General features: G+C 42.2%; 1 protein-coding gene across 1 annotated transcript in view; it reads left to right on the top strand.

Annotated features, from left to right (window-relative positions):
- Positions 1-4,294: 4,294 nt before the first annotated feature.
- The window catches only part of LOC124594093 (sialin-like), a 69,477-nt gene continuing 50,168 nt past the window's right edge, over positions 4,295-23,603 (top strand). Inside the window, exons 1-4 of the mRNA XM_047132444.1 lie at positions 4,295-4,315; positions 4,668-4,755; positions 10,111-10,331; positions 16,753-16,905. Of these exons, the coding sequence (XP_046988400.1) occupies positions 4,295-4,315; positions 4,668-4,755; positions 10,111-10,331; positions 16,753-16,905 (483 nt within the window). The remainder of the gene's footprint in view (positions 4,316-4,667; positions 4,756-10,110; positions 10,332-16,752; positions 16,906-23,603) is intronic.

Raw genomic sequence — 23,603 nt, 5'->3', positions numbered from 1 at the left:
GAACCGCACAATAACCCTGGGTTCGGTGTGGGGCGACGGAGGGGTGAAGTGGACTGCGGTAGTCGTCGTGGGGTTGCAGACCACTGCGGCTGCGGCGGGGACGGAGCCTCTCCGTCGTTTCTAGGTCCTCGGTTAACATAACATAACATAACATCACTGTACTTCAAATTGTTTTGTTGATCACTTATGAAAAAGAATATGTACGCGTTTCACTCATTATTAGGAACAGAAAGCTTATTTTTGGAATGAGGAGACTTTCATACCTGTTTTTTTTTTTTCATTAAAAAGACATGAAGGCCAATCACAAGCAATGGGATAGAAATATGCAATTGTTCTTGAAAGTAAACCAGTTGAATATCTTGCAAACTATTCTTTCGAAGAGGATTTGAACGTAATAATAGATAGAAATAAAGCAGCGTGAACAATCATTGCAATAGATCTACGTGTTGTGTTGTGAAGTTTTTATGCCCTGTCATGAAATGAAATAGCCTACGCGGCAGAAAGAAAACTGCCAGTAGCCTTAACCGGGAAGCAAATGTAGCATCCATCTGAAATAACAACACTGACAAATTAAATCAACATAGGAATATAAAGCGAAACAGAGTTCGTGATTAAAGGCCTACCGTTTTTGTAGCTTTATCGTTTCACGCTTCGATGGTCAAGTAATGTTAGACTAGATAATAACAACGTGAGTACTGATAATCTTCCTCGTCCTTCAATGTCAGCTTATCGATCTCATGATGAATAAAAGCACTCCATCGCAAGAGCTTTGCTAGTATCCGCATGACAACATACAATCACGTGATGAGCTGTTCTTTCGCCGGCCGGAGTGGCCGTGTGGTTCTATGCGCTCCAGTCCGGAACCGAGCGACCGCTACGGTCGCAGGTTCGAATCCTGCCACAGGCATGGAAGTGTGTGATGTCCTTTGGTTAGTTAAGTTTAAGTTGTTCTAAGTTCTAGGGGACTGATGACCTTAGATGTTAAGTCCCATAGTGCTCAGAGCCATTTGAACCATTCCTGACATTTCTACAGTATTGCACTGTACTCTTAGACTCTCTTATGCTTTATGGAAAATGAACACTTGTTCTTCTTCTTTCGCTGTGTGTTGAGGCATTAATTAATTCCAACGCGAGAAGGTACGCGTATCATGTGATAACATTCTCTGCGAAGAAAAATGAGTCAGACCCACGTGGTTTTATAACTAGCACAAAACACATTTACTTCTCAATTGTTACCTTCGATTTAAAGGCTTGTAGAACTGTTATCAATGTCTCATATGGGGTAGGTCAGTAATGACTTACCCACATAAATACGAGCTATATATCCCTTTTGTCACTCATAATATTTCATTCTGTGACACACTGATGCTGTTCATTAATATTCTTCTAATTCACATGAAGTATCTGTTTCTGTACGGAATCAACACGAACCATTTCAGTCGCTTCCCTGGAATCTTCTCCACTCCTCTGCAACCACTAGTTGGATCCACGTACGAATTTCTGCAGCTTCCCTAGGAAAATCACACTGTCGTCCGTAGACTTTGTCGCATATGCAGTTAAATGCAAGAACTGAAGCTGTTCTTCCTAAGTTGTAAATTCAGGCATTTGTGTTTACTACCATATCAAATTGTCCAATAATTCGTAACATGTTACTACACGTGCAGCAGAGCAATACACATGACCATTTTATTTTCGAAGGATATGATAATGCATATTGTGCCAATAATTTATTGCCTTCTTAGTGTAATGGTTGTTTCCCAGGTAATCGGCACCTTGCAACCCTAAATAAGCAAAGAACGGGATTATGTACAATGTAGGAATCGTACAAAAACTGTGGCCGTTGGAAGTTAGCTGCAAACAGTACGTCTGAAGACTACCGGAAAGTCAGCTGTGCAACAGGTGCTAATAATGAAGTGTTCTATGTGCCAAAATGTATGATTGACCACCTACAATAGTTGAGCAAGTTTGTCTAAAGAGTTCATCTCTTGCAGTTGCGTATAGTTGGGTTCAAAATGGTTCAAATGGCTCTAAGCACTATGGAGCTTAACATCTGAGGTCATCAGTCCCCTAGACTCAAAACTACTTAAACCTGTCTAACCTAAGGACATCAAACACATCCATGCCCGAGGCAGGATTCGAAGCTGCGTCCGTAGCAGCCGCGTGGTTCCGGACTGAAGCGCCTAGAACGGCTCGGCCACCACGGCCGGCTATTGTTGGGACTTGGTGACAGCGTCCACTATAGACATACTGTCGGACTGATGCATAAAGGTTTAAGCGATAATAAAAACAACAACAACAACAATACTGACACTGACCGTGTTTATGAGATTTCCATACCAATGTGGAAAGTCTCATAGTGATCACGTGGCACACTATTAAAGACAGATGCGACAAATATAGATGACGTACACAATTCGTTCATCTGGAAATATTAGTGGCTGCCGAGTTCTTTCTGAGTAACGGGCACGGAAAGATAAAAAAAAAAACCAGAAAGATACTCGCTTTTCTTTCTCTTTCTGAGCTATCCTTAACGAAGAAATGTCTACACCTGCACAACAGGTAATTTAACTGCCAGACGCAGGATATTCCATCATCAAAGAGTGGGAACAGGCACAGACTGTGCTAGACACGTTGCAGGAGAGCTATGCCGAGCGGGGTAGCCGCGCGGTCAATGGTGTCTTGTCACGGTCCGCGCGGCTCCCCCGTCGGAGGTTCGAGTCCTCCCTCGGGCATAGGTGTGTGTGTTATCCTTAGCATAAGTTAGTTTAAGTTAGGTTAAGTAGTGTGTAAGCTTAGGGACCGATCACCTCAGCAGATTCGTCCCATAAGCCCTTACCACAAATTTCCAAAATTTCAAGATAAGCGGCCACTAGTTCGCACCTATACATTTGGCAACCACCCCAACGACCTGTTTCCTCCACCTCTCTATAGACTGCGGTATCAGGCTGCCGAATTTAAAATTGATTCTTCACGACAAGGCGATTAACGTCCATATGAGGTCTTCCAACAACAGTCGTCATCATTGCATGAACGCGAAGAACAAGTGCTTATTGAGAATACCGTTTCGATGATGCCATCAGATGCAGTACGTTTGAGAAGCAACAATAATATATTTGAATATCCACAGTGTTTGTCTTACATCGTTAAATATGAAATTGTGCTTCAATGGATTTTGACATACGAGGGTTGGAACTTTAACAGTGGCAACTATTTATTTATAGCTCGTACAAAATAGATACGTGTTTCAAAGTCTGATTGACCTTCAAAGTAGTCACCAGCGTTGTGTATAACCCGTTGTCAGCGATGTGGAAGTCGTAGGATACTCTTAGCAGTGCCAGTCGTGTTGACAGTTCAAGCGGCGCGGTCTATTGCACGACGAATGTGTAGCAGTTCTGAAGCGAATGCCGTGAAGTGTTTCCTTCAGTTTAGAAATCGAGTTGAACTAACGAGGGCTTAAGTCAGGGGAGTGCAGTAGGTGGTATACCACTTAGCAGCCCCATCAGTCAAACAAATTAGTAACAGCTTGCTCTGTACGTACTTAAGCACTGTCCTGCAAAATGTTGGTCAGGTCCTGCAGGAAGTGTTATCACTTCTGTCTCTAAGCTGATCGTAGGTTGTGTTCCAAAAATGAACAACGTAGAGGAAGAAGTGAAGACACCTCCGTCAGGACCTAACCATCATTTTGCAGGAAATGCTCAAGCACGTACAGTGCAAGCTGTTACTGATTTGTGAGACCTTAACTTTTCCCGGTGAATTGAATGTTTAAATACCTTACGGGGATTGCTGCCGGGTGACGTCGTCGACCACCGCCGAAATATCGACGGTGGTCGACGACGTCACCCGGTAGCAAACCCGTAAGGTATTTGTTACTGATCTGTTTGATCTATGGGGCTGCTAAGTGCTATACCACTTACTGCACTTCCCCGTCTTAAGCCCTCGTGAGTTCAACTCGATTTCTAAACTGAAGGAAACACTTCACGGCATTCGCTTCAGAACTGCTACAAATTCGTCTGGCAATAGACCGCGCCACTCGAACTGTCAACACAACAGGCACTGCTACGAGTGGCCTACGACTTCCACATCGCTGACAACGGGTTTTACACAATGCTGGTTCTAGGCGCTTCAGTCCGGAGCCGCGCGACTGCTACGATCGCAGGTTCGAATCCTGCCTCGGGCATGGATGTGTGTGATGTCCTTAGGTTAGTTAGGTTTCGGTAGTTCTAAGTTCTAGGGGACTGGTGGCCTCAGATGTTAAGTCCCATAGTTCTCAGAGCCATTTGAATCATTTTGAACAATGCCGGTGACTACTTTGAAGGTCAGTAAAACTTTGAAAGATGTATCTATTTTGTACGAGCTGTAAATAAATAGTTGGCGAGTATTAAAGTTCCAACCCTCGTAATTACGTGAAACACTGAATAATGTCAAATAAAGAGGAAAAATATCATACATGTTTTTTCAGACTGTTCACTAATGACGTAACGGTTGAATAAGAATATTAGACGTCATATTTTGGAACTGGTTTACAATTACAGTAAGCTGTCATTTATTATTGGTACGTATACATTTATTTACATTAGTGCTGAGAGTACATTATACATCGAAGTTTTGAAAAAGTTATTCGTTAAAAACAATCGAGCAAGCATTTGAATTCTGTTTCCTTTTTTCAGGGTGTTGTTATTCCGTCTCTCCAGGCTATGGTATCCAAGTGGTTTCATCCAAAGGAGAGGTCGAAATTCTCAGGATTTTTATTTTCAGGTATTAATATTAAACTAAGATATTTAATGTAGCGATAGTTTCCACTCGCTTTTTCAAGCTGTAGCACTCCTCACGTTTCCTATGACTATAATTTCTTTTGTAATTTTATGACAAGTTTTCTGCAGTTCAAATAGTAGTTACTTGTAAATACGGTTCTATACATTTCGAGTTCTAACAACTTTCAGTCCTACTCGCGGTATTGACAAATGGCGACGCCACTGTTTATCTTTCACAGTGACGCATATTTCGCGGATAATGTCTAATTATCACGAAGTTATCTAGATAAACTCTTCGCTGTAACGAGCTCCTGGCGCCTGTGTTACGGACGCGCGCCACTGTTGGACGACATCAAGGTCGCAACCCATTTCTTCCGGCAGAAGACAAGAGAGGGTGGTGGGCAGGCGGGGGAGGGGGGGGGGGGGGGGGAGAACGTTCCTGGAGGAAAAAAAAAAAACGTCCATAAGTGTTCGAGTCAATGTGCAGCGCTCTGTCATCAATACCACAACCCATACAAAAGGAAAGATAATTGAAATCCCTGATTAAAAAAAAAGTGAAGCGTGCAGAGCGGGAGGAAGAAATGAAATTAAACATCATAGGTTGAGAGGGAACATTATGTTATTTCAGGGACTACAAAATGAAACCAGATTTACAAACAACTTGGTAATGTGGGCTTACTTATCGGTATGAACCTGGACCCCTCTGACATGGATGTATGCAATGATAAGGTTGGAAAGGATATCACAAAGCCGTTGTATCCTTTCCTGAGGCAAGCTGGCCCACAACTGTTGTAGCTGGTCCGTGATATCTTTGGACACTGGCACTGGATCAGAGTTAACGTCCGAGCTGGTCCCGTACACGTTCTGTGGGGGGCAGATAGCACCTTGGAAGTATCAGTTCACTGAAATACGTGTCATGAAAAATGGCATCACGGTACTAGCACAGGAGCAAAACGTACGAGGGCACAGGATGTCAGTGACGTACCGTTGTGCCGTCAGATTTCCCTCAACCACTACTAGCCGTGACCTGAAGTCATACTCGATGGCTCCCCATACCACGAGGCCAGAAGTAACATTACTGTGCCACCCGAAAACACTGGAAGAATGAGATCTCTCCTTCCTATGACTGCTCCATCCCATATGCAGCCGTTTGCGTCGTGATGTTAACGGCAGCCCACGTACGGGGCGATAATTTCCTAGTACGGCTACTGTTAGTCTCCGGCCAACGGTGCGGGATGGCAGAAGACTTTGCAGAGGGTGCTTTACCTGTTGGGGATGACATTCGCATATGTCAAGGGTTTACGACGTGCTTGGCGCACAATACAGCGATCCTCCCTTGCGGTGGTCAGACGTGGTCGATCGGAACCCTGACGACCAATAAGAGCGCCCCCACGTTCCCATGCAGTCCAACGTTGGGATATGTCACACCCGAATGTTCCACAAGTCCGAACATTGCGCGATTCACCCAGCCGGCCAATTGAAGACCCTCAATGAGATCCCATTCAAACTCCATCAGGTACTAATAACGCTATCTCGCACGAGCACACGGCTTATGCGTGTGATCACTCAATATCGACGCTGTTCACGACCTTATATAACCTACCAGGCCCGGTAATAACACTAAATATGAACACTAATTCACTCTTGCGGGCGTTCTACGTGTCACAGAGAATTGCAACTCTAATCATTTACATACCCGCCGATCGTGTGTACGTGTACGAAGTTACATTCACAACCGGCCGTGTGTTCTGGGTGCTTGATATTTTTTCGGACACTGTACCAAATCTCATAATCAGCATAATTGTCCCATAGGAACGCTTTGAGCTTGTTAATTGTGAAGTTCACACCTGTATTAAAGTAGGCCTATAGCGAAAGCTGCAAAACCTACAAAAATGAGGGATTTTTGACGGCAACTTCATGCATCTAATGGTATATAAATGTCAATAAGGAAAAGTGAAGCACAAATAGACACGAGAGGAATGGGAGTGACACTTAAAGGGAAGAAAATGTTATTATAATCAGCACTTCTTTCCTTCATAGTAACATACACGCAGGTGACAAAAGTCAAAGAATACCTCCTAATATCGTGTCGGACCTCGTTTTGCCCGGCGTAGTGCAGCAACTCGTCGTAACACGGACTCGTCAAGTCGTTGGAAGTCCCCTCCAGAGATATTGAGCCATGCTGCCTCTACAGCCATACATAATTGCGACAGTGTTGCCGGTGCACGAACTGATCTCTCCATTATGTCTCATAAATGCTCCATGGAATTCATGCCGGGCGATGTGGGTGGCCAGAACCAGTCGCTCGAATAGTGCAGAATATTCTTCAAACTAATCGCAAACAATTGTGCCCCGTAACATGGCGCATTGCTGTCCACAACTCATAGGGTCAATTGGACGAGAGGGAGCCACCATCAGCTTGCACTGTGCCTTGTTGACAAGTTGGGTCCATGGCTTCGTAGGGTCTACACCACACTCGAAACCTATCATCAGCTCTTACCAACTGAAATCGGGACTCATCTGAACAGACCGCGGGCTTCCAATCGCCTAGGGTCACGAGCTGAGGAGAGGCGTCGCAGGCAGTTTCGTGCTGTCGGCAGAGGCACTCGTATCGGTCGTCTGCTGCCATAGCCCATTACAGTCAAATTTCGCCGCACTGTCTTAACGAAAACAGTCCGTAGTACACTTTTGCAGAAATGGTGAAAACATTGAGGCACCCACCTTAGTAGCTTTTGTCAATCTTTATGCTTTCCTGCAGGCTGTGAGTCCGACACTTTTTCGCACAGCACAAAGTTCTTCAGGCCAGGCTGCCCCTCTTTTTCGCCGCTGTACATCAGTATCTTGAAATGCACGATCGGATGTTTTTTTTTATGCAACACAGAACCTCAATTCTCTGCTCGAACTTGTAAATGCACGGTTTGGCTAAACAAAAAGTTTTCTGGTAATAAACTTTTGGTTGGCCGTTTAACTAAAGGCGATGGCTTGAAAAGACTTGCAAAGTCTTTGAAATCTGTCATTTGCATATCATATAATTCGATCAGTTCCTTGAAGCGGCATTGGCGTACAAACTATTGTCAGTCCCACAGTGTCGCAGTTAAGGTATTTGAGCTCAGTCTACTTTTGACTCGTTCAGGAACAGCACGGACACCAACTACGATAAGAATTTATGATTCATCACTTTAAGATTAGGAACAGATTTCATAATCCAAAAATATGACACAATGGGGAAGTTACGATTCGGACCTCTGCAGCTATCAGTTCGTATAGTAAGTTCCTCAGTTTGAATTTCAGACGAGTTAGCCAGGACCCACTTCAGCAAACAATATGGCACTTCTTTGGGTCCACAGCCTGCAGCTATTTCATCCACATGCAACAATGGGATTTCTACTCTGATACATGAAGGATTTTCACATTATAGTGTGTTTTATCTAAGAAATCTCTGGACATATATTTAGTAAGGTGTGGTGTCGGCAAACATTTCTGAAGATCGAACATGACAACCTTTCCTTTAATCCAGATTATTTAGACCGATTTTTGTCAAAGGTCTTGTTTTTGTGTCTTATATTACTGACCAGTGGGCATCATAATCTTATTTAATATGGATTGCTTCTGCATCTGTTACATCATTCTTTAGGTTCATCTGAAATTTGTCACTGTCATCACAGGTATCTTTAGCAGGTTCCTTGACACCAAAGTCAAACTTGGTCTTAAAATGCCATGGTAAAGTCACTGCTTTGTAGTAAACTCTTGCTTCACTTGTTTTCCCTTGCAGTGCTCTAAGTACAAAGAATACATTTTTGATATATTGAGATGGCTACGAAGATGCCTGATTTCTCTCGGCTGTAGGGACTACTGCTTTTGGGGAACATTGTGATGTGCATTCTGACACCGTTCCTTATTTCTTCGGCCAACTTATTTGGTGGAACTTTCTTTTCTCTCCGATCTGGTTCAACAATTCCATCAGCAGAGTTTCGTACCAAACTGTGGTGACATACACTTCCGAAATACTCAAAGTATTTAACAAAACTGTTTTGCAAACTTGAAGTCTCTGGCCTTGAAAGGGAACTTCACCACCGGAATCGTCTGCCTCACTACGACCGCATTCGATCTTTTCATCGTGTATTTCATAGTTGCATGTCTTACCGATGTCGTCATCATCGGAGCTGACCACATAGTAGGACCCTATACACCTATACTCGGCTACCACCTATGAAAAAGGCGGAGACTTCAAAACATAAGGAAGCAACCAAATTAATACGACTTAAAATGATTAAAATCATCATTAGTACAATTGAAATGCCGTTAATTGTGTTTTGGTCTGAAGTACATTTTTATGCACATTTATGTAAATGAATATCTTATGGCCAACCAAAATGAGAATTGAAAATCATATTCCTGGGATTCTTCATTCGTTAGCAACATATCGATTCCATCAATAACGTTGTCTTAAGAGACCACAACACCCAATCCATTTGCAGTGTCATTTTCCTAAGTAAATAAGTAAAATAGCATTATTATGGAAAATGTAATCAATTTTGCTGAATGCAAATGTCACATTATGAGTAATAGAGGCGTAACTTTGATTGATCGTATGATGTGTCAGTTCTGTATATTCCAGCCAGTCATTTTCGTCAGAAGGAAGAGCAGCTTCTGTAATTGTGTTACGATATTAAATGGCCTCCTGGCGGTAAAGCATCCAGATCATTCTTCTCCTAAATCGGGGAATGTACCACAAGGGCTTGTTACTTTCCATTATAACGAATAATACCCTACAATCTGCAATAGTTATGCACACTGACTGAAAGTTCTCGGTTGATGAAGGAGTGAGATTGTAGGATAGAATATTAATTCTCGAGGTATTTGAAGTACTTAAACATTTGCTTACCTGTACTAATTTCAGCGCTAGTTCCACAAATGCTGTTCCAAACATCAAAATATACAGAAGTTTGCTATTTGCACATGATTAACAATGCATCTGATGATACGGAAGTAATGTATAACTGAGAGGTAAACTATCGTAATAGCCGATACGATCAGGAGCGCGGCGCTCAACATTCGTCTCACTTGAAGCATCATCACTAACAAGTGTTTACCGCTGGATTCTGCTTGCACATACGATAGTATCACATTTCTGAATTTCTATTCTGTGAAACGTACACATACAACAGTTCACCCCACAGAAGATGCAACTTAAGCAAGCCACAACCTCAAAATCGTCATTCTTGCACTAGCGATAGTTTACCTCAGGCGTCAAGAGTTATTGTCCTGCTGTCATCTGAGATTCTCATCACAGCTCATGCTGTTGATCAAAAGCCCAGGTATATCTCGAGATTTCCAGTATGCGTGTTCTCTTGTTCAGGTATTTACGCCGGCAGTCTGATAGCTATGGCTGTTTCCGGCGTGCTGGTTGAAGCAGGAGGGTGGCCGATGGCGTTCTACTTCTTCGGCGCCGTCGCTGTCGCTTGGTTCGTGCCCTGGCTGTACCTCATTTACAGCACCCCAGACGACCACCCACGAATATCGTTGCAGGAGAAAGAGTACATAAAGGCCGGTTTTGGGCAGCAGGTTAACGACAAACAGGTGAGTGAACTTATGATTGTTTTGTTATTCCCTTAGAATTGTGGACGTACACGCCTTTAACTTGTTTCGAAGTAAGGTAGGTCTATGCGCCCAGGGAAAGAAATCGGAAAAGACTGAATTACATTTTATTTCGATATGCTCTGACATTTAATCTTCATTAATTCCATACGTTCCACTTATCAGGCGTTATCTCTTGAAGCGTTTATGTGTATGCTGCCTATCTTATCATCTAGGAGAATCCAATACATTTTCAGTTTAGCGGCTACAACAAAGAAAACTGACAGCTGTTATTGAAACTCGTGCGCAAATTGGTATAGTGGATGAGGAAACGTTTGAAAGATCATTGTGGCTCATTGACTGATGTTATGAGATAAATATCTATACTGCCGTATATTATGCGTGCTGTTAATGGAGACTACACGTACTGATGGTACTGGCGGTGATGATGGAGATGATGAAGAGACTAATACTTAATAATAACGTAAATATGGAAATTGGTATACAAAAGCTAACGCGACAGCTGGACCGTTCTTTACTTTGTAACATAGGTAATTGTGGAGAAGTGGTCACTGGCCCATCTAAAGTAGATATCCGTCTATAAACCACTGAAGTCTTTTGTTGAACCCATATTTACGATGTTAGTCATTTCGAGTCATTCTCTTAAGAAGTAGATGGGAAAGAACCCTACGTGGAGGTGGAAACGAGAAAGAGTTCTTGCAATAAATACGTGTAGCGAAATACAACAAAGCACACCCAGCGCAAAAAGTTTCTTTGGCTTTAGTTGTTAGAAAAGGATAAGACGGATACGTTTCAGGAACCCAACATATTAGCGAGTGGCCGGGAACAAGACATTTCTAAACATGGTGACGTCGGCAGAGGAGTGGTACAACAGCGGACAGTGACAGTAAATGTATGAGTGGAAAAGAACACGGAGGCAGCTCTCAGAAATAGCACAGAATAAAGAAAACGGAGAACGAGAGATGATATCAGAGGAAGAACACCAACGAAGAAAAGCTAAGACATTTAGCATAGTGTACAGCATGAATGGGATTGAAAGGGCTCTTAGGATTCTGGGGCCCAGTTGATTTGAAGGCTTCACGTCGAACATACTAGCTCGATATTTAAAAACCTATAAAATTATACAATTTACATGAAAGAAAATATATTGACTGCCCGCAAAGATCTGTCCGCAGGTAATGTTTATCCCGTTTAATTCCGCACTATCGTTACAAATGGGCGTTATATTCGGAGAAAGGAGAGCTGCAATGAAGAATTTAATCCACTAGGACTTGGTGTATTACTGTACCCGAGACACGTTAGGGTCTCGCATCACTAGACACTTCCTTCTTCCTCCCCCACATTCCGTATCTTCTGTTTTGGTAACATGTAAGCTTACTATAAATGTCAGTGAGTATGAGAACATATTATCGTGTATAAGTTCATTGCCTCCTACAGAAGGGATACGGTTTATGAAGATGAGCGACGTATGACCAAACCGGCCATTTTTGAACACGTGTTACGGTGATAGTGTCCATGTCACTTTTATTCACAGACAGAAACTCGTTTTTCGCTATGTCCACCGAAACTGTCACCATTATTCAGCTTCTTGATGCCCCAACTAGTCTCTTTTAGTCGCTTTCTCACATTTTATTTGTTTTATGGTTTCACTGCAACACGTCCATATGATGTCAGGTTATTCAGTACTAGCAGAACAGACTGTAGGCTAGCCTTTGCCTCCTTGAGGAACAGAATATTTGTTGTTTATGTTAGAATGGATAAATATCTCTGTAGTCAATAGGACTTGTTAACATTAGTGGACGCAAGGTGTGTGACGACAGTCTATACACCAGAACGTGTTTAAGAGCAAAATGGTTCAAATGGCTCTGAGCACTATGGGACTTAATTGCTGAGGTCATCAGTCCCCCAGAACTTGGAACTACTTAAATCTTACTAACCTAAGGACACCACACACATCCATGCCCGAGGCAGGATTCTAACCTGCGACCGTAGCGGTCGCTCGGTTCCAGACTGTAGCGCCTAGAACCGCTCGGCCATCCCGGCTGGCGTTTAAGAGCAGTTCTAAAGCGGTTACCTAACGTATGTGTCAAGATGGGGAAAGGAATTATTATAGCGAATTTCAATGCGGCTTAATTGTAAGGGTCCAGACCTTCCATCCTTCCTACAGAGAACTTCCGTACGAGTTATATGTACATTTCAGGCGCCCCTGCAGGTCATGTAATTGCTAAATCGAGACGTAAGGAAAGCACTACACCCGATCACTGGATCACGTCGCCCTTACGTGGGCCTGGAGAGGACGCTGAGGGTGCTTGACGAAGAATATTTTTTGTATATGTTGTAACATCATTGGAACTGCGTGGAGGCTCTGTAATTATATGTAGTTGTTTTACTTCTCTGGGATCGGACCAATATTTACAGCCTATGATACAACGAATAATTATGGTCATGAGAACACAGTGAACAGTAATTCGCTTCCCAAAATGTGTCGACAGTTTGAAATGAGACCCTAAGGGTATTAGTCTAGTTTATTGTTGTTGTGGTCTTCAGTGTTGAGACTGGTTTGATGCAGCTCTCCATGCTACTCTATCCTGTGCAAGCTTCTTCATCTTCCAGTACCTACTGCAGCATTCATCCTTCTGAATCTGCTTAGTGTATTCATCTCTTGGTCTCCCTCTACGACTTTTATCCTCCACGCTGCCCTCCTGTACTAAATTGGTGATCCCTCGATGTCTCAGAACATGTCCATCCAATCGATCCCTTCTTCTAGTCAAGTTGTGCCACAAGCTCCTCTTCTCTAGTCTATTATTTAGCGTGATAACTGTCCTCTCTATAGAGTAAAGGAAATTTCGTCATGGGTGGAAGAAAGTGGGTTTGGTGGACTGGCTCGCTCAAAGCTGCAACGGGAACCTCAGTTTTAGCATAACTGAAGTAACGGCTACTGCCAAACCAATACGCCTGAACACGGACGACAACTAGAAGAACAAAAAAATAATAATAATAATAAAAGAAGCAATCCTTCCATTGTTAAAAACAGTTTATAAATTCACTTATAGGGATGTTCTTTATTTCTTCCAGCGATTTTTGTTTTACCTCCTCCACAGTGGCAAAACGCTTTTCTTTCATGTCTCTATTGAGTCTGGGGAACAAAAAGAAACCAAGGGGGCAGGACCTGGTGAGTAGGGGGTGCGGGTGGACAATCGGTGTCGTGCTGTTTTTGGTCAAAACTGCTTTACGGAGAGGGCCGTGTGGGCCGACGCGTTGCCACGATGGAAGAACCAGTCGCCTGTGCGCCAAAAATCTGCCCTTTCCTTCAGGATACTCTCCCTCAGTCTTTCAAAACCTCCAAGTAGAGCTCCTGGCTGACAATTTACCCGGGGGAACGAACTCCGCTTGCACAACACCTCTGCAATTTTAAAAAAAAACAAACGAGCGTTTTGTTGACGTTTGACTTGATTTGCCGAGCTTTTTTGGGACGAGGAAAGCCACTTGTCTTCCACAGGCTTGATTGCTGATTTGTCTCGGGGTCGTATCCATAGCACCACAGTTTATCGCCAGTAATCACCTCGGGAAAAAATTCAGGTCCACTTTGAGCTGATTTTGAAGCTCAAAACATGCCTGGAGTCGATGCTCCCTTTGCTCGTCTGTAGGAAGGGGAGGGACAACTTTGGCTGCAACCCTTCTCATGTGCAAATCATAGGATAAAATCGTCTGAATGTAACTCCATGATATTCCAGACACCTCATAAAGTTGATCAACGTTTCGGCGACGGTCTTTACGAACGAGGGCAATAATTTCGTCGATGTTTTCGTCACTTCTTGACGTTGAGGAACGTCCTGAACGGGTTGATCTTCAACTGACATTCCTCCATTTTTTAAACGTGAAAACCACTGGTAGACTTTGGTTTTACTTAAGGCAGTATTCCCATAAGCAGTCTTAAACATTGTAATAGTTTCCGCGTCCGATTTCCCCAACAGGGAACTTCTTTGTTGCTGAACAGCTGTTTATCAAACGTCCCCGAAGTTATGCCACTCGAAGCATACGCTGGGCAAACATCAAGAGGAAGGCAAGACTAATGCCCGATTGCCAACTGTCGTTTATCATTCCTGGATATTACGAAAGTCCAGCTGGTCACTAACGCCATATTTTCTCCTCGTCTTTCAGGCCAACCTCCAAAATGATAAATCAGACTTTGAATTCGAGTCCTCTGAGTGCATCAAAAACACACTGATCTGTTCTGTTTATAGCTCGGATTGGAATAAACAATAGAAAATAAACCTTCAGCTATCTACAGCCAAAGTGTTTTACTATATACAGCGCGAAGTAACTCTTCTAAATATTTTAGCTAAACAGTTAATGGGTGACCTGCAACTTTACACAGAGCATGAACAGTGATGCCACCAGGCATCTTTGCATTAAACGAAAGAATGAAACAAATGAATATAACTTGAAGCCTTAATAAATGTATGATCCTAGTAAAATTTTAATCAAAAGTAAGATATTGCAGTGCCTGTGTTATTTTGAATTACGATGCAAAATTCCTCCAGACATGTATGCATGTTCGAAGGGACAGGCACTGTGGTGACTACAGCTGTTAAGAAATACGTGAAATGTACTCGCAGGTGTGAATACGTTTCATGTACAGTCAAAAGCGTTGCAGTTTCTCTTTCGACGACTTGACTGAATTAGCAGATGCCACTGACCTGGAGTAGGGATCCCGTAAAAACGTAGGTCGCTTCAAGCAAAAAAGTGACAAGAGCCAACGTGAAAATTAAAAGAAAACAAAATGTCTTCTGAAGTATCAGAGGACAATGTCCGAACTGCCATTCTTACTTTTTGTTACAAAAGACATCAGACGACAATTTTTGCGACAGTGGGAGAGCTCAGAAACTGACGAAGCAATCAAAGTTGTCATCTGCTATTACAGTTTTGGGTCACTGCGAATCATCAACACCTCATCGATGGTTCAAAAAAAAATGGTTCAAATGGCTCTGAGCACTATGGGACTTAACTTCTGAGGTCATCAATCCCCTAGAACTTAGAACTACGTAAACCTAACTAACCTAAGGACATCACACACATCCATGCCCGAGGCAGGATTCGAACCTGCGACCGTAGCGGTCGCGTGGTTCCAGACTGTAGCGCTTAGAACCACTCGGTCACTCCGGCCGGCGCATCGATGGATCGCTCTTACTCATGAGATCCTGTAGAATATTTTGCAATTTCTCAAGAAGAGCAATCTTGTCTTGAAAAGTCACGAGAGATCCTGCCATGTGAATCTCAAACGTCTATAGTAAACTTCCAGTGAACAGAGCACGTTAACCGTAAAATTCGGTCTACGTTGATCTCAGTACCGACGTCGAGAATTCGAGTGACACTTTCATCTTGTTTTATGTATGTACGTATGAGAGCAAGAACTGAAATCCATTACAATTCTGGACCTGAGAAGAACACTCCGCATTCTACAGAACAAAAGTTGGTGTTTAACGTCCAATCGACATCGAGGTACAAGAGTTCGGAGGATATCATCAATAAGTCTTCACTCCTCCTATGAAACGTTCCGGAAATGGTGGACGTGTCTATGTGTGCTAGCGCTGATTCCTGCCCACATCATCGCTATATTTGAATATGTCTCACAAAAATGTTGGCTACCACGCTTTCCCCAGATGTAAAAGTTATGTTTATTTGGCCGAACACGATACCGTGATTCGTCAGAGAATGAAGCACAAGTCTAATACCCATTCGACGTGCTCCTGTTTTACAATTAAATATGCTTCTGCATAGCGGGGTCACGTTGTTATTAGCACTAAAAACAGTGTCCTAATTGTAGGTGTACACCTCACCTTTGAGAAAACGATTGGGAATAGTACGGGCTAATATTATCGGCCCTGTCGAGGTTTTTAGTATTTGTTCTAGCTGGCATGCCTGCCTTGCATTCGGCACCCGTGGAAGTATTCGCTGTTGGAAAGGAATTTCGCCGTCTTCATTTGCTCTCTTGAACACTCAAGCGGAATTCGCCATCTCTCACTTGTATCTATATTTGCTAATATCAGAGTGAACACTATAAATGACCGCCAACTAACTCTTGCAAGTTTAATACTTGTCACTGTCCCACTTACCAGTAACATTTGTGATTGATGTGTATACTGCCGTTTTGCTGTTATCATAAGACTTCAAGCTCAGCGTCTCTCATGGTGCTATCCAGGGAGAGCAGGCTACCGACATTGTGTTTCCGTATATTCCTTGATATGGTACCCCAAAGTGCTCTAGACATTCCATTCGAACCAAGAATTATCATGATATACTGACTGATATCCTTTTTAACCAGTGTATATGTAATGTTGCTTATGAAAACTGGAATCTGGGAATATTTTCCTGTGCATAATGCGAAGCTGATGTTTTTCAGGAGAAGTTGCCCGTCCCGTGGATGAAGATTCTGACTTCTGCACCAGTGTGGGCAGGAATAGTGTTCCATTCTGGGACTGCGTGGGTACTGTACACTATGCTTTCTGATCTTCCGACTTACCTCAAGTTCATACTTCACTTCGGCGTTCAAGACGTGAGTGTGGAATACTATTATATCAGTTTTACTTTACGGACGCATTAGTCGAAGTGTTTGTTGCTACGAATATAGCTCACTGTTGCATTTTTTTCACTGGTAAAGAAAAATGGTTTACACTGTTTTTTACAGTTGTGTTGATGCAATCATTTCAACTCATAGCTAGCAACGCATCTGGCCTGCGGAAAGTACATCACAGCCCCGACGTATGCACTAAGTAAAACGCGATGCACTTAATCGTTAAAGTCACCGAAATTAGAACAATAATCTGAACTGTGTAACATACAAATTATGCAAGTTCGCTTTAAGTCTCATCTACTATCGATTTTTGAGATTTCTGTAATATGACCATCCTGTGCAATGTGGTCAGAAACAGCCTGAATAGCTTGTAAGGATATTGCAGGGGAGATTTTGCTGGGAAACAATTGTTAAGAAAGAATTCAATTTATCGCACCGTTCTCGAGTTATCATTGCAGTTAGCCAACGAGGTCGTCTTGCGAGTAAATTTAAGCACTTGCTCAAATGGCTCTGAGTATTATGGGACTTAACATCTGAGGTCTTCAGTCGCCTAGAACTTAGAACTACTTAAACCTAACTAACATAAGGACATCACACACATCCATGCCCAACGCAGGATTCGAACCTGCGACCGCAGTGGTCGCACGGTTCCAGATTGAAGCGCCTAGAACAGCTCGGCCATAGCTGCCGGCCAAGCACTTGCACGCGCTAAAATGCTGTAATGCACAGACATCTGTGGATCTGTGACTTATCACTCTTCCAGATGCTCATTACTACTTAAAATGGGTCTGTTCGAAAGTGATAAATCTAAGCTAGGCGAGCAAGAACTACGTGTGTTCGGTCTGAGAAAACCACACGAAGAACACGTATGGCGACACTGTCTGTATCAGGCTCCTTGAATTTGCTCGCGCAACTGCCTCATTAGCTAACTTCAATGCTAAATATCTCGGAAACGCTGCAACGTGTCAAATTTTTTCTTAACAATCATTTCTCAGAACTACCTCCTCTGCAACACCCTTACATGATTTTCAGATTGTTTCTAACCGTCCTGCACAGAAAAGTGATACAATAAAACGTCAAACGAACACGCTCGAACTAGGAAGGCAACGAGAATTCTTGAATACTGCCCATCTAGCTAGCACGCAAGAGTAATCTCATTGGCTGCCTACATTCAGAGCCAGTGATGTCACAGGCCAGGTCCTCCCTATTAATGACGTCATCACTTTCATCAGTAATGTCATCATCCTTATCAATGACATCATCAACCAATGCCACATTTCCCCCTGCCCTCCCCTCTCCTCTCCAACCAATCGAAATCCAAGATGACATAAGAGGCTCAATTGTGCATTGTACTCGTCCCCTTCTCCAGACAACCGCATCATAACCTTAAAATGAAATAGTCAATAAAAATTCAAGAGGGCGGATTTAACCCAGTTGTTTTGACAAGAAAATAAAGAAAAAATTCAAGATGATGGCATAGGCATTGTTTGGTTTTTTGCCCCTCCAGTCAGAGCCTAGTATTTTAGCCACTATTAAAATCAAACAGCTAGTTACCATGTACTATTATAGCAGCCACTGAAATGAAACAACCCATCGCAGGAAAGCCATCTTGGCTGTGCTCATAAGTATCTGAATGGCCTGACTTATTTGTGCAAAAAATGCGTTTGCAATATTTTCACATCTAAAATACATTATCAAAACACACACACACACACACACACACACACACACACACATACATACACACACACCCACTTTATAAATACACAGCCCATCACAGGATAGCCATCTTGGCTGTGCTCATAAGTATCTGAATGGCCTGACTTATTAGTGCAAAAAATACGTTTGCAATATTTTCACATCTAAAACACACACACACACACACACACACACACACACACACACACACACACACACGCGCTTTATAAATACACAGTCTCCACCTAAACTGCGTGGAACAGAACGCCATTAAAAGAAACATTAACTGTGTTTTCGTTCCTGAGTACAAAAAAGTTGTTATGGAGTGTCTTGTCAGTCACATCCGCAAATTTCATTGGAAATTATATGGCACTCATTGTTGAATATAAGAACAATTATAAAGCATACGCATCATAAATAGTTCAAAACCATTTTTCACGGATGCAGTGTAATTAAAAAATTAGAAATTTATAGTTGCTGAAGATGAGTTTTACTTTAAATATTATTCCACAGGACTTATAAATGCGAAATGATATAAACTGTTGCTTTTGCCTCTTTTGCTTGTTGTCAAAAACAGAGGACAACACTTTTGAACATCCAGTGAGCGATTATTGTACCAAGCGTGGGTTAAGACACAACAAGATCTCAAATCGTATATGATACATATGATTGGGCCTAGTCGAAGTTAAGTACAAAACGAACTGTTGTAATGCTTACAAATTGGAACGATAGAGCTAAGTCTCTCTAAAACATTTACCAATCGTAACTGTGACTCTCTAAAATTGTAATCAACTAATGAATGATACCAATATTTAATAACAATACGCAGTGTAAAAACCACACTCAGCCATCCACCCATCCACCCTCCCACCCACCCACCCACGCACACACACACATCATAGCCAAACACCATATTAGAAAGTAATTAAGGTGTTTTTCTTACTATGTATCACTTAAACTACAAAACACGAAGGACAGCAACTGCTTGGTTTACACCCAGGAAATGATCAAAGAATGTGCCAGAGTTATATCACCTACAAAGAAGATGACAGAATCGATGTGCCCAAAGTAAAATCTGTGACAAGACTGTGTATCATTTACCGAACACAGAAAAAACTTGTAGGTTACTTATCGTAATATGCAAGTACAATTATAGATCTCTTAAATGCGCGTTTTGCACCGAAATAAAATTCTAAATTCCAGGCACGAAACACATTTTGCAATCACAATGGGTCATCAAATGAAATACTTTCTCATCTAAATTGTCTGTATTATTTATTGAAACAGATACAGCTTGGATATTTGCACTACTATCAAAAACGAAATTAAATGTGCGAATGACATTTGTGACCAGAATCCTCTGCCTGATGCAGGTCTTTTTAGTTGACGCTACTTCGGCGGCTTGCACATCGATGATGATGAGGACAACACACACACACACGCACCCAGTCCCGAGCAGAGAAAATCCCCAACTGAGCCGGGAATCGAACCCGGAGTCCTGAGACGCTAACCACAAGCTGTTGACACCACTGATTAGAGCTGTTAGATCAAGCAGGACTTATTAATGATAAAATTTTGAGTGCTGTACCACACTTTGCAAGCACAATGGACCTCTAAATTATAGAGTTACACATCTAAATCGTCTGTATTACTTATTAAAATAAACGGAGCTCGCTTAGTCACATGATTGAATTATAGATTAATAGATGCCATGGTTCGATATTTGTACCACAGATTACATTCATCTAAATGCGCAAAAATCGGGTGCAAAACACGCACACGAGGACGAACAGCCTAAATGACAACTTCCTATGCTCCCAAAAAGCATTTCATCCACACATCTGCGGTGCATAGCACTACTATTAAAACGCATTTTGTTGGTTCGACAGAAACCTCTATGGAAGGTGGAGCTGTTTTCCTCATAATCTCACTCAGTCTTGGATCAATGACTGAATAAAGTAAGTTCACCATTATTTATCTAAGCACTTCATGGCTCTAGCTAACATTTAATGTTCTCGTATGCAAATTACCATTGAGTTTTTCACTTTGTTTTACACAACTATAAGCAGTAATTACTGGTCACTGAAGTTCCTTTATTTCAATGTAATATGAATTACTGCCTACTGTTATTAAAGTCAGCAAGAAAACTAATTGCTCTGCCACATCATTCAGATCGATGTCTGCTGGCGAATTGTTGGAGACCATCTTCCACTCAAGAAAATCATCATCTTTCTCATTGTAAGCATTCTTTCCTTCTTCTCCATCTTCTGCTTTTAAAAAGCTATTGTGTTTAACATCTTCGTGTTGCTCTGTGTTATAGAATCTCCATAGCAGCTGAGAAACGGTTTGATACGTATGCTTCTTGAATTTAATCCTCCCATCTAACAAAATCTGGCTAGATTTTTTGCTTCCAACGTTAGGCTCTGCTGGATTAGGGTCTGAAATTGCGTCCTTTCCCTTATCTGTAGGAGAGATACCTTAGCTTATAAGCACTGATTGCCTTCAGAATTTTACCACAGTTTTCAAGATCTCGTGTATCTCTGTTTAGGAGATTTAATTTTAAATAATAGATTATATAATCCTTTCGTTCCTGAATAGCTTATATTGTTAATTATTAAATCATCTCCATCAATATCGACCAGTGAATTACCAATCATCCACACTTTTGGTATAGGTTCAAATCCGATGTCGTACACTGTATCACAAAAAATGATGTTGCAAGTTTACCCCCTCCCTTTCGTCACTTTCCTTCATCTCCATCGGCATCGTCCACACTGTACTCTTCTTGTTCTTCTTCACTTCCAAAATCTCGACCTTCTGCTTTCATAAATACATTATTTTCTTTGGCTTCATTATTTTCGTCTTCGTCAATCTACTTTTGGAACTGCTGTCCCAATATCTGTAGCGGTTCAGTAATAGGACTAAATACATTTTAAAGTACAGAGTCAGCTTCGAATTGCCTTTTTTGCAGCAATGCCAATTTCCTGCAGACATTTCGTCGAGATTTCAACGTTTGACTTTTAAAGGTAATCTTTTGTCGAATGGATATGAGAGGCATGTTGACAGCAGTGGTGTGAATTGTGTGTGAAATCTTATGGGACTTAACTGCTACGGTCATCAGTCCCTAAGATTACACACTATTTAACCTAAATTATCCTAAGGACAAACACACACACCTATGCCCGAGGGAGGACTCGAACCTCCGCCGGGACAGCAGTGGTGAATCAACAACTGAACCGATTACAAGGAATCACTGCTCACGAGTAATGGATGATGTAAAACAAGTTATCAAAAATAGAATGGCGTCATTCACATAGTCTATTTAAGAAGTGGGTCGGATCAGAACGGATTGGAACGGAATGAATCAGAATGGAACGAGTAGAAACATACCGGATTAGATCACCAATAATAAAACGTAACGAGGCAGAACACACAGGCCGCTTAAGAAAACAAAACAGATTGTCGCCAAAAATAAATGGAATGGGCCACTGTTTAAGAAAAATGAAATGAGTGACCATTTTAAAAAAATAAAACAGGTAACCATTTAAGGAAAAGGAACTGGTCGCTAGAATGGCCTAAACACACAGACAGTGTAAAGAAATGGAACGGATTACCATTTAAAAAATAGCCAAACTAGTTACCATTTAAAAAATGAAACAAGTGGGAATACAAAGTCCATTTAGGAAATGGAATAGATTGCCATTTAAAAAACGGACTGGGTCATTGTTGAAAAAAAAAAAAAAACAGAATGGGTCAGAATATACAGATCATTTGAAAAAAAATATGTATTCTCTCTTTAAATTTCACCTGTGTGCACATAACATCGAAAGAGAATGATGTACAATACATCCACATCTGTCTCATCATCCTAATCAGTAAACTTTCTCGCTGATTTATACGCCTCAGTAAATTTTATCTGTCTCTGTGTAATGTGCTAACAACATTATAATACGCTCCAAGACAACGACACACCAAGGATGGAGCCGGCCGCTGTGGCCGAGCGGTTCTAGGCGCTTCAATCCGGAACCACGCGGCTGCTACGGTCGCAGGTTCGAATCCTGCCTCGGGCATGGATGTGTGTGATGTCCTTAGGTTAGTTAGGTTTAAGTAGTTCTAAGTCTAGGGGACTGATAACCTCAGATGTTAAGTCCTATGCACAGACCAACAAATAATTATAGTTTCTGAAAAATTGATGGTTTATTCAAGAGGAAGACGTTCACAAATTGAGCGAGTCAGTAGTGTGTTGGTCCACCTCTTTCCCTTATGCAAGCACTTATTTGGTATGACACGGATTGATAGAGCTATTGGATTTCCTCCTGAGGTATATCGTGCCAAATTCTGCCCAATTGGCACGTTATATCGTAAAATCCAGAGATGGCTGGAGGGCCTGCCCCTAATGCTTCAAACGTTCTCAATTAGGGAGAGTTCTGGCAACCTTGCTGGAGGAGGCAGCGTTTGGCAAGCACGAAAGCAAGCATGAGAAACTCTCGCTGTGTGCGGGCGGACATTATCTTGCTGCAATATAAGCCCAGGATGGCTTGCCATGACGGCCAACAAAACAGGTCGTAGAATATCGTCGGTGTACCCACTGTGCTGTAAGGGAGCCGTGGAAGACAACTAAAGGAGCCCTGCTATGAAAAGAAGTGGTACGCCAGATCACCATTCCTGGTCGTCGGGCCGCATGGCGGGCGACAGTCAGATTGGTATACCACCGCTGTCTGTGGCGTCTCCAGATATGTATTCGGCCTGGATTCATGTTGACTGGAGTAGAGTTGTCTTCAGTGCTGAGTCCTACTTCGAACTGAGCACAGATGACCAGCAAAGACGTATCTGGAGATGTCCTGGACAGCCCGCCATCGGCTCGATAACCAGGACTGATAGTATGGGAAGCCAGTTTATTTCAAAGCAGGACCCCTTTGGTTGTCATCCGCGGCAACTATACAGCACAATGGCACGTCGACAATATTCTACATTACGTTTTG

The sequence above is a fragment of the Schistocerca americana genome, chromosome 2 (genome assembly GCF_021461395.2).
Source record: "Schistocerca americana isolate TAMUIC-IGC-003095 chromosome 2, iqSchAmer2.1, whole genome shotgun sequence".
Classification (NCBI taxonomy): domain Eukaryota; kingdom Metazoa; phylum Arthropoda; class Insecta; order Orthoptera; family Acrididae; genus Schistocerca; species Schistocerca americana.
This window is presented reverse-complemented; position numbering and strand designations above follow the sequence as displayed.